The 12,281-nt window shown below is 45.6% G+C and overlaps 1 protein-coding gene across 1 annotated transcript in view; it reads left to right on the top strand.

The window, feature by feature from the left end:
• LOC145359772 (dynein axonemal heavy chain 11-like) overlaps positions 1-12,281 on the top strand; it is a 375,870-nt gene that overhangs the window by 182,459 nt on the left and 181,130 nt on the right. The window contains exons 43-44 of the mRNA XM_080214554.1: positions 1,843-1,993; positions 3,836-3,967. Coding sequence (XP_080070680.1) covers positions 1,843-1,993; positions 3,836-3,967 — 283 coding nt within the window. The remainder of the gene's footprint in view (positions 1-1,842; positions 1,994-3,835; positions 3,968-12,281) is intronic.

Genomic DNA, 12,281 nt, shown 5'->3' with positions numbered 1-12,281 from the left:
TACATTTTGTAGAAACTCAGATAGACTTTATTTACTTTCTGTGACTTGTTTAAACTTTAAGGTGAAGATCATTGAAAGATCTATGAGGCTTAAGGTGTGCACATTTTCAGTATTATTTAGAAAGACACAAACACCTAATATTTTATTAAATTGAGAACCAACTCATACAGGGGAAGTTATTTGTGAAAATAACTTCTCTTTGCATTCAGCAGACTTTCTATTGACTTCTCTTTTTCTAGTTCAGTGTAACCTCCATTGGGCCAATAATCCCAGGGGTTTGTTAACATTCCCTGAGAAAGAAATTTAACTTCTTAAGTATTCTCTAAATTACATTGTAACTTATTACTTTGATAATCTTTCCTGCAGGCTAAACCTGGTCATTGGTACTTATGCAAGTAATATTTGATAGATTACAAGGAGATCCATTTCGTTTTTGACCATTCTGTACCTTTTTGGTATTTTCTGTCAACTTGGTTTTTGTTCCATTAAAATATAATATTTAGAAGTTTGTAGCTTGATTTATGAACTGTGCCAATTACAAGTAACCTTTTCCAGCACTACAATCCTCTGAGATTTCTGCAAATTCCAATCCTGAACTCTTGCACATCCCAATTTTAATTGCTCCACCACCAGTGGCCAAATTTCAGCCATTTGGGCTCTGAGCTCTGGAATTTCATCCTTAAACTTTTCTGTCTCTCTTTCCTTTATGGTGCTCTGTATCTTTGACAGAGTGTTTGATCATCAATTTAAATATCTTAGCATGTAGCTTGTTGTCAAATTTAATTCATGAGTGCTCCTGTGTTAAGGTATTTTTAAAATGAAAGTTGTGGTTATTGATGCTGTATATAAATGAGGAACTCCTGAGGAAATGATGTATGGGTAGGAAGAAAAACAATTACTGAAGATGCGCTGCCAATGATGGGGTAGCCAAGAGTGGAACTAAATGACTGAATATGACAACAAAGGAAGGTGTTGGTGGAAGTTGATGTGGTTGGCTGCAGAGAGCAGGTTAAGTTGATTGGTCATGCTAAATTTACCCTCATGTCAGGGGGATTAGCAAGGTAAATATGTGGGATTATGGCAATAAGGCAGCGTGGGATTGTGGTCAGTGCAGGCTCAATGGGCCGAATGGCCTCTTCTGCCCTATAGGTATTCTATTGTGTAGGTTAAGGAGAAGGAGGTAGGAAAATGTAGGATAGTCACAGTTGCAAAGGATGTCTTTTGTGGTTTTGTTTAGGACATTTCAGCAAAGTGGCAGGGCCAATCACCCCCATCCCCATGCCCTAAAAAGAACATTCTTGACTCCTCTTCCTTTGCAAATTCCTGCCTTGTCTCCTGTATCTCTTCACTTTGCAGAAATCTAAATGTGTCCAATTGTAAAGACACCCAAAATGCTGACAAGGTCCCCTGCACCTCATCCCTGCAGTATAGAACAAAGAACAATACAGCACAGGGTCAGACCCTTCGGCCCACCAAGCCTGTGCCAGTATAGAAATCTGGCTACTCCCTCATCCTATGCCAAGAAGCAGCTTTAGCATGTAAGAAAAACTCAAATCTCTACACATCAAGCCTCAATCAGTCTCTGGACTTTGTTCCACCATTATCAGCCAGGACTTAGATGATCTTATCCTCCTTTTAATCGATGACTTGTAGGTGCGTGCAGAAGTTCCACCCCCACAGTCCTGAAAAGGAAACTTTCATTTAAGGCCAGAATTTGACATATACCCACAATCAAATCTTCAGCCCTTATGGCAGGTTTCTGTATAATCCCAGGCATTTACGATTGCATTTTCTAAAAGAAAAGTTGCATGTAGCCATAACATTGTGATTCTTAATGCACAGATACGTAACCAGTTGGATTGACACAAGGATTTACCAGTCAGAAAAAACCAACTTGACCATTCTCTTTGATAAATATGTTCCTTCATGTCTGGAGCAACTACGATCTTCCATAAAGACCATCACCCCCATTCCTGAAAATAGCATGGTACAGGTACTGTCATATTTACTCCCTCCCAGGGTCTACTTTGAGAGGTTGCAGGTTTTCATAAGCCACTTAAATATGAGAAGCTTACTGCTGCTAGTGATAACTTTAAATTATGTTTAATCATGTTACTACTGTATCTATTAATTCTTTCAGTAGTTTTTACTGAGGTGTTGGAATCAATAAACAGGGAACATACATAAGGAATCTCAAATGCTGCATATGCATTGGAGAAATTTCAGTGCAATTACACATTATTTTCTAACCGTTTGAAATAATGGCAAAGATATTTTGAGCAGCATATACCCAAACTTCTATTTTGGATTCCAGAGGGTGAGGTTTCCTGGTATCAGCATGCAGTCAGAAAGTTACCATGGTCTGTTTGTTCCCTTTCTACTCTGTTGAGTCCAATGTGCCGCTTCACTGTGATCTTTTGGGAATACATTAGAAGATTGATCCTCCCACGCAATACAGCAATTGAGTTGTGTCAGACATTAGGCAACGGCAGTCACATCTATAAAATAAAATACTGCGGATGCTGGACTCTGAAACAAAAGCAGAAAATGCTGGAAAATCTCAGCAGGTGCGACAGCATCTGTGGAGAGAGAATAGAGCCAATGTTTCAAGTCTAGATGACCCTTCGTGGGCTCTGACAAAGGGTCATCTAGACTCAACATTGGCTCTATTCTTTCTCCGCAGATGTTGGCAGTTGCATCTAATAAGGGAAACATCTGGAGTACTCGAAGCTGCTACAAATCAATTCTAACATTACAACCGCATTGCTAACAAACTCAACTTAGTGGCTTGCAGGAATTCAGCCATCCACAACAAGACTCTCATTTGGAAATCATAGTTTTAGTTCTTCATGCAGGCGCTACACTCATCTCAATAGACAACCTGCCTCGGGAGTGGGCATAAGAAGATGTCACAACAGGCATTTTGGGTGGAATTTTCTGGCCGCGCTTCTTCCAAGTTCGGGAAATCCCGCCAGAAGTCAAAGGACCTTTCCATGGTCTGCCCCCTACCTGCTACGAATCCCGTGGTGGGTGGGATGGGAAAATTCCGCCCTTTGTGTCTGTAATAGTGTCGCTTACTGCAAAATATAAAACTGGTGCTCCTTTAGGGCAGCAAGCCTACAATTTGAACAAACCAGTTGAGATGCTGCTGGCTACATTCTGGCAAAGGAGGACCCAGCTTTATGGCCTTGAAGGAAGGAAGACAGTGAAGAGCATGCCCCCAAATATAGAGCAAGATGTTCTTGGCAAAAAAGAATGTCTTCTGATAACTGCATCATATTCAGTACTGTGACTGAATCTAAAAGTTTACATTTTGTTATGCAGTGCTCTCTGGTACCATATCTCTGTGGATAGTCTTTACATATGAATCTAGACATTATGTAAGTTGAATTTTCAATTATGAGATAAATTTCTGCCCGGTATATCTCTGTCAGCACTCAGTACTCACAAATGTGCATCTGACAATTGGGTCAGTAGAGTAGATTTTGATCTTGTGTGATAGTGAATCGGTGGCATCTTTTATATCACACCCAATTTTAATGGAAATTAAAATCAGAAGGGATGTCAGATGGCTGCTAATTCGCTAGTATCCATTTTACACAATCTCACAAAGACGTAAGCGATCCCAGCAAATGAATTTGTGTTGGGGAAAAAGATCTGTGCACCACACCTACTGCTATCTTGACTAATTCAACACAGAGCAGAGATTAATCTAGTCTGTAAGGTGTGCTACACTGCAAAAAAATTCACCTGGTGGGCTGTTGTGGGAATGCAGTTTTAATTTCACGCGGTTATCAGTTTTTGTGCTAATCTAATCCTGTTAATATCATTTTAGACCCTTTGTTCCCTTTTGGACTGTCTACTTACTCCAAAGAACGTACCTCCTGACTCGCCACGAGAACTTTATGAACTTTATTTTGTCTTTGCCTGTATTTGGGCCTTCGGTGGAGCTGTATATCAGGATCAGGTTAGTTCTCACCTATTCTTAGTTTGACACTTCGAAGTTCATCTGCAGTGCTTCCCTTTGAGTGATGCTGAGCAAGTCTGTGTTGATCCCCTGGGGGTCAGGCAGTGCTGATGTGGAGATGCTGGCATTGGACTGGGGTAAACACAGCAAGAAGTCTCACAACACCATGTTAAACTCCAATAGGACTATCAAATAAACCTGTTGGACTTTAACCTGGTGTTGTGAGACTTCTTACTGTGATCAGGCAGTGCCACAGACTGCTACCTGCATAATCAGCTTGGCATTTCTAATTGATATTATTGGACAGTGACATATACCGCTGCATGTCCCTGAAGAATCAAGGCAAGTCTGCAAGTGGTATAACACACACACTTATCCCCTTTTATGTTTATTGTTTTGAAAATTATTATGGTCATTCACTTGTGTACATTTGTTTCACTGTGAGGTGATTTCACTAATGAGGAGAATGGTATAATCCTTGAACAGACCCCCTATTTTTGGTAAGATCCTGTTCGGGACCAGTAACATTTTCTTTAAAGTAGACAAAGTTTGAGATTTGAGATGTTTGTTCAGTGAAGAAAACTACAAGATTCCACAGCTTTTGAACAAACAAAAATAAACGTTACTGTACAAGGTCAGGAAGATAAAACAATTTATATATATACAAGTGAACAGCCTTCTGGCATCAGACACATCACAAGACAACATTAAAGGCAGATGAAACCAGGACAGAGTCCGCGGATTTCCCAACAACCCACCCAGACACCAATTACAATGTAAGTCAACAAATCTTATTGAAACTGTTGCTCTTACGAAGGATTCTAGCCTTCACCTTCATGCCATGGAATTGCCTCCGAAGTTTGCTTCAAAAATAACCTGGCTCATAGAGATTCAGACTTGTCTTCTGTGATTCTGTTACCCTGGATTCCTGGATATTTACTAACTCACAAGCACAAATTCAGCTCTTCGGTGGTGCCAAGCAGAATATTACTGCTCCAAAGGAGTAACTTCACTCTAATGGCCTGCAGCACAGAGTCATCAACCTGAAATCTACTGAATCCCTGCTTCTAGAGTCTGCTCCTTACAACCCTTTCCTATTTGAAGCCTATTTCCTGCTTCTCTCTCTTCCTTAACTGTGACCTATTTTTGTCCTTGCCTGAGACTTCCTTTTGGAACTTCTCCTGTCCCCTCTCCCCTATTAGGGACCTTTCCTCTCCCCAGCTTGGGACACTTGCCTGCAATAGTGTTTTTTTCCTGGTCATCTACCTTGGGTTTTATGTGCTGTTTTTCTTATGCACAAATGCAAAACATAAAATCTGTGCATTCTGGTCTGTGCATGCTCAGTAGTTTCTAAGGCCAATCAGGAATTGAAGTTCCTGACCTTCACTCGCTGGCTCGGTAGATTTAGGTCTTATAACAGAGAGAAATAGCTAGCTGCTGTGGAATAAAACATTGCAACCATCAAATATCCTGCACTTGTATATACTCACCGGGATTCATAGGGGCCAGTTACAAAGCCCCTATGTAACTGGGGCTTTAGTTTTTCATGCTGCCAGAAAGAGATGTGGCAGGCTACCAGCAATGCACCCACCAGTGGCCTTGTATCAAAGTGTGAGTGAAAGCAGATGGGGGGGTGTGAGTAGTGTGCTGTGAATGAAGGGATGGTGATGGCGTAGGTTGGCTTTCAGTTGAAACCTCTGCACTCCAATCTGGTCCCTCAACTGGACATACTGGGCCAGATTTTACCATTCGGAGGCTAAGTGCCGGATCAGGACATAAAACGGATCCAAGCCCAAAATCCCCATTCCAGCATGCCCATATGCTTTTTGCCAGTTCCAGTCTGGTCTGCACTGTGGGGTGGGGCTTAGCACTGCCAGAACAATTGGAGTTCTGAACTGCGCATATGCAGTACGAAAAAGAGTGAAACAGCGCGCCCGGGCGCGGAAGACATAGAACATAGAAAACTACAGCGCAAAAACTACAGACAAAACAGAGAAAGCCCGGCGGGGGGGGGGGGGGGGGGGGGGCGGGGAGGCGGGGAGCAGAGGGGGGAGGGTTGGATGAGCCACGATCGGATGCCCTGGGAGGCAGGTCCCCCCCTCGGCAGAGCACACCCCCAACCTACCTGGATTGCTGCTCTCCCTCCACCATCCTTCTGACCTGCACTTGTTGATGTGGAGATGCCGGCGTTGGACTGGGGTGAACACAGTTAGAAGTCTCACAACACCAGATTAAAGTCCTGTTGGAAAATCCTCTTGGAGTTTAACCTGGTGTTGTGAGACTTCTTACTGCACTTGTTGGACAGCCTGCAGCACCTTCCTGGCATTCCGCAGGTGTCTGCCAGAGGAAGGGACGGGCTCAGATGGATCTCTGGTTGTGGGGGGTGGTGGAGGATGGAGGGGGAGGATGGACTTGGGAGAATCTCCACCACCATTCCCCAACCAGAGTTCCACCTGAGCCCGCACCCCTCTCCAACCAGAGTTCCACCTGAGCCCGCACCCCTCTCCAACCAGAGTTCCATCTGAGCCCGCACCCTCCTCCAGCAGAAGGCCAGGAAGGTGTGAAAGGCTCTCAAATGAATGCAGTAAGAAGTCTCACAACATCAGGTTAACCTTGGGAGGTTACCCATTGCCAGAAGGTTGTAGTGGGGCTTCTCCCATGATTAAGTGGGTGTGGCTGCACTGTTTCCCTGCCATGACAGGTCACGTTAAATCCTGCTCATTGATACTGCAATCAGTTTTCAAAGGAACCACAAAGGGTTTCTTGCTAACATTGTGGAAATTAATTCTGCCTTGGTATTGATTTTAGGTATTTTTACAATCCACTGGATTATCCTGTTTGCCTGAGAACTGGTTTAGGAATGTAAAATTGAGATTTTTAGATTTAAAATGTTCAATTGGGCAGCACGGTGGCACAGTGGTTAGCACTGCTGCCCCACAGCACCAGGAATCTAGGTTCAATTCCAGCCTGTCTGTGTGGAGTTTGCCCATTCTCCCTGTTTCTCACTTGAAATTAAGTGAATGGGAAATCTTCCACCATCTATTAATGGAAATCACCCAACGTGAAGTTCCCAAAGACCTTAGATCAACAGTAGATGAGCCCTTGGGGTCTTCATTATAGCAGGAGTGCCCAACATCCCAGAAGGTGATACATCACACAGCATCTGAAATGGTGTCTGATACATTAACATGAAGTAAGAACATAAGAACATAAGAAATAGGAGCAGGAGTAGGCCATCTGGCCCTCCGAGCCTGCCCCGCCATTCAATAAGATCATGGCTGATCTGTCGTGGCTCAGTTCCACTTTCCGGCCCTCTCCCCATAACCCTTAATCCCCTCTCTTATCAAAAACCCATCAACCCGCTTCTTGAAAATATTTAGCGAGGCAGCCTCCACCACTTCAACGGGTAGAGAATTCCAGAGATTCACCACCCTTTGAGTGAAGAAGTTCCTCCTCAACTCCGTTCTAAAACACCCCCCCTTTATCTTGAGGCTGTGCCCCCTAGCCCTACTGTCTTTTTTGAGCGGGAAGAGTCTCTCCACCTCTATCCTATCCATCCCATTCATCATCTTATACGTCTCAATGAGATCTCCCCTCATTCTTCTAAACTCCAACGAGTACAAGCCTAGTTCATTCAGCCTCTCCTCATAGCTCAACCCCCTCAACTCCGGTATCAGCCTAGTAAACCTCCTCTGCACTCCCTCCAAGGCCAAAATATCTTTGCGCAGGTGCAGCGCCCAAAACTGCACACAGTACTCCAGCTGTGGCCTCACCAATGCCCTATACAGCTGCAGCAAGACCTCCCTACTTTTATATTCAATCCCCTTCGCTATGAAGGCCAGCATCCCATTCACCTTCCTGACCACCTGCTGCACCTGCAAGCTGGGTTTTTGCGACTCATGCACAAGGACCCCAAGGTCCCTCTGCACCGTCACCTGCTGCAGTTTTTCGCCACGTAAGTAATAGTCCTTCCTACCATTCTTCCTTCCAAAGTGGACCACCTCACACTTGCCAACATTAAATTCCATTTGCCATTTCCTGGCCCATTCGCCCAGCCTATCTAAATCCTTCTGCAGACTCTCCACACCCTCCGCACAATTTGCCGTTCCCCCAGTCTTGGTGCCATCCGCAAATTTCGACACCCTACACTCGGTTCCCTCCTCCAGATCATCTATATAAATGGTAAAAAGCTGAGGCCCCAGCACCGACCCCTGGGGCACTCCACTAGTCACCATCCGCGAATCCGAATAGCACCCGTTGACCCCCACTCTCTGCCTCCTATTTGACAACCAATCCTCTATCCACGCTAACACCCTACCCCCAACTCCAAGTCCCCTGACCTTCTGCAATAACCTCTTATGAGGTACTTTGTCAAACGCCTTCTGAAAATCCAGAAAGACCACATCCACCGGCTCTCCTCTATCCACCGCCCTAGACACATCCTCATAGAACTCCAGTAAATTTGTCAGACACGACTTCCCTTTAATGAAACCGTGCTGCGTCTGCTCTATCAAGCAATTCCCTTCAAGATGCCTCGCAATTTCCTCCTTAATGACGGATTCTAACATTTTACCTACCACAGACGTTAAACTAACCGGCCTATAATTCCCTGCCTTTTGCCTGGCACCCTTCTTAAACAACGGCGTAACATTAGCCGTTTTCCAATCTTCCGGCACTTCCCCGGAATCCAGCGATGTCTGGAAAATAACCACCAATGCATCCACTATAACCTCCGCCATTTCTTTCAGAACCCTCGGATGCATTCCATCCGGTCCTGGGGACTTGTCCACAATCAGCCCCTCCAGTCTGTCGAGCACCGCCTCTCTAGTAACAGTAATGTCATTAAGACCCTCCAGTCCTACCACCTTTCCATCGCTAACACCCGGCAAATTATTCACGTCCTCCTCCGTGAAGACAGAAACAAAAAAGTTATTCAATACCTTAGCCATATCCCCATCCCCTACCACTAGGTCACCTTTCTCATCCTCTAAAGGACCAACGTTCACCCTAGCCAGCCTCTTCCTTTTTATATATTTATAAAAACTCTTGCTATCCTTTTTTATATTAAGCGCTAGCCCAGCTTCATAGTTTCTCCTACCCTTCCTTATCAACTTCTTTGTCAATCTTTGTTGACATTTAAACCTCTCCCAATCCTCTTCTCGCCCACTACTCTTGGCTACTCTAAATTCCTCCGCTTTTAATTTAACACTTTCCTTCACCTCCTTCGTTGTCCACGGCTTATTACCTCTCCTCCTACAGTCCTTTTTGACCATCGGAATAAATTTCTGCTGAGCACCAAGAAAGATCTCCTTAAAGATCCTCCACTGCTCCTCAGCAGACCCTCCCTCCAATGCACTCCCCCAGTCCACATTCGCCAATTCTTCTCTCATCCTACCGTACTCCCCTCTATTCAAACAAAGTACGCGTGTCCGGGAACCCACTTTCTCCTCCTCCATCTGCACCAGAAACTCCATCATACAATGATCACTCTCCCCAAGAGGATCCTTCACTGCAAGGTCCCTAATTCTACCCGCCTCATTACATAGCACCAGATCCAAGATAGCTCGCTCCCTCGTCGGCTCCAACACACACTGTTCAAGGAAACTATCCCGGCAGCATTCCAAGAACTCCTCCTCGAGCCCACCGCGTCCAACATGGGTCGACCAATCAATACGCAGATTGAAATCCCCCATAACTACGGCCGTCCCATTCCTGCACGCCGCACTTATTTGCGCGTTAACAGCCCACCCCACCTCCAGATCATTATTTGGGGGCCTATAGACGACACCCACCAGCGTCTTCCTCCCTTTGCTGTTCCTAATCTCTACCCACAACGATTCCACATTCTGCTCCTTGGCTCTAATTTCATCCCTTGCTACCACCTTGATGCTATCCTTAATCAGCAGAGCTACGCCCCCCCCTTTTCCCTCCCGCCTATCCTTCCTAAACACTTGATACCCTTGGACATTCAGCTCCCAGTCCCTGTCACCTTGCAGCCACGTCTCTGTAATGGCCACGAGATCATATCCATTTGTGTTGATCTGCGCCACCAGCTCATCCACTTTATTCCAAATGCTTCGTGCATTCAGATACAGCGCTTTCATCCCAGCCTTCACCTGGACCCTATTTGCCGTAACGCCACCAACCATACTCACGCCCCCTACTCCCTCTATTATTGGGACATCCTCGGCCTCTTCCCTTACCTGTACCCTCTCCTTAACTTTAGACCTCGTAACGTCACCTACCCTCGCACCCTCCCCCCCCCCAATTAGTTTAAAGCCCTGTCTACAGTCCTCTTTACTCGATTCGCCAGCACTCTGGTCCCAGCACGGTTCAGACCAACCCCATCCCGCCCGAACAGGTCCCACCTACCCCAATACTGGTGCCAATGCCCCATTAATTCAAACCCATTCCTCCCACACCAATCTGTGAGCCACCCGTTCATTTCCTTAATCCTGTCAACCCTACGCCCGTCTGCACACGGTTCAGGCAGTAGCCCAGAGATGACCACCTTGTCGGTTCTACTTTTTAATTCCATTCCCAGCTTCTCATACTCCCTCACCAGATCCTCAGTCCTCACTTTGCCTACGTCATTGGCACCCACATGTACCACAACGACTGGATTCTCACCCTCCCACTCCAGGTTCCTCTGCAGCCCAGCTGCGACATCCCGTACCCGAGCACCAGGCAGACAACACACCCTTCTGTGCACTTTGTCATTGTGACAAAGGACAGTGTCAATACCCTTCACCCCACTGTCCCCAATTACTACTGCGTTCCTTTTCCCCTTTTTGCCTATGTCCTGCTGCATCACTGTACCGTGTGCAATTTGCTCACCAACCTCACCTGTCTCGTCCTCTTCCAGACTGGCAGCAAGAACCTCAAACCTGTTTTGCAGATTAAGAGGCTGAGGCCTCCGCTCCTCACCCCCCTTCCTCTTCCCAGCAGCCCCCTCTTGTCCCTGACCCTTAGAGTTAGCCAGTCTAGGGGGGGTGGATGTCACTTGCACCCCATTGACAATGGCACCCTCTCTCCCCCTGATGAGCCTCAGTGTCTGTAGCTCAGAGGCCAGCTCATTTACCCTGAGCTGGAGCTCCTCCAGCAACCTGCACTTACTGCAGACATGGTCACTGGGGAGGACCCTGGGGGAGCAGACGAGTGAAGGAGCAGAGAGAGAGCTAAGATTTTACCTGTTAAAAACCTGTTTAAAATAAGTTTAAAGCACTTTGTTCTTTGTAGAACTGTTTAAAGCATTTATTTTATTGTATTTACTGCTTTAAGAATTCTGAGGGAGTGTTTAGAAAGAGTTGTGGACCAGTCTGCTTTAAATCAGCGCCAGGTTTAAAAGGAGGCCTGGTGTAGACAGCGGGCAGCGGAGTGAGAGGGAAGCTGAGTGAGTTAATAGGGCTTAATATCAAAAAGGGCTTGAAGGAAAAAAGGCCAGGTGAGTTTGTTTGAAAAAACAAGGGAAAAAAAAAATTTCTCAAACCTACTACAGTGAATAATGGAGGGGCATGTGATGTGTGGTTTCTGTATGATGTGGGTGTGACCACTTTCACTGCATTACACAAGTTACTTTGAGATTTTTAGATAACATGTACAGGGATGGATTTGTCTCTGGGCTTGTTTTTGCACCTACAGTTCATGGTGTGAAGACATCATGTACTTAAACCAAGAGGCTCAGGAGTTGCTTCTTGGGCCTCGACTACAGATTGGAGGTGCCAGTGCCAGTTGTGCTAATGCAGGCAGCTTTACCCACGAGAAAGATCATTTTCAGGCTGATTGTTTTGTTGCCAGTTGATCTTGGATAAGTTCTGAATGGAAGTAGGGTGAGGAGTAGTGCGGGGCTGGTTTTCAGGACTGTGAAACTGGGGAAAGCACACTTGACTCTGCAGAAAGATATTGTTCCAAAAATAAATCTTCATTGCATTTTGCCACCGACTGCTGAGGGAAGGATCTCCAGAAAAGTAGGCCCATCCAAGCAACACTCAAATCCTATTGCTGCTATTTTAGCATGATTATGTATGTGAAAATTCAAGGCAATGATTTTGACGATATTTCTTGCATGTGCATTTTAAGCTAACTTATGTGCATTTTAAGCTAAGGGGCGGCACGGTAGCACAGTGGTTAGCACTGCTGCTTCACAACTCCAGCTTCCTGTGTTCGATTCCCGGCTCGGGTCACTGCCTGTGTGGAGTTTGCACATTCTCCTCATGTCTGCATGGGTTTCCTCCGGGTACTCCGATTTCTTCCCACAGTCCAAAGATGTGTGGGTTAGGTTGATTGGCCATGCTAAGAAATTGCCCCTTAGTTT

The sequence above is a fragment of the Carcharhinus amblyrhynchos genome, chromosome 2 (assembly GCF_965287045.1).
Source record: "Carcharhinus amblyrhynchos chromosome 2, sCarAmb.v2.hapA, whole genome shotgun sequence".
NCBI lineage: Eukaryota > Metazoa > Chordata > Chondrichthyes > Carcharhiniformes > Carcharhinidae > Carcharhinus > Carcharhinus amblyrhynchos.
Note: the sequence above shows the minus strand (reverse complement) of the source record. Positions and strands in the feature narration are given on the sequence as shown.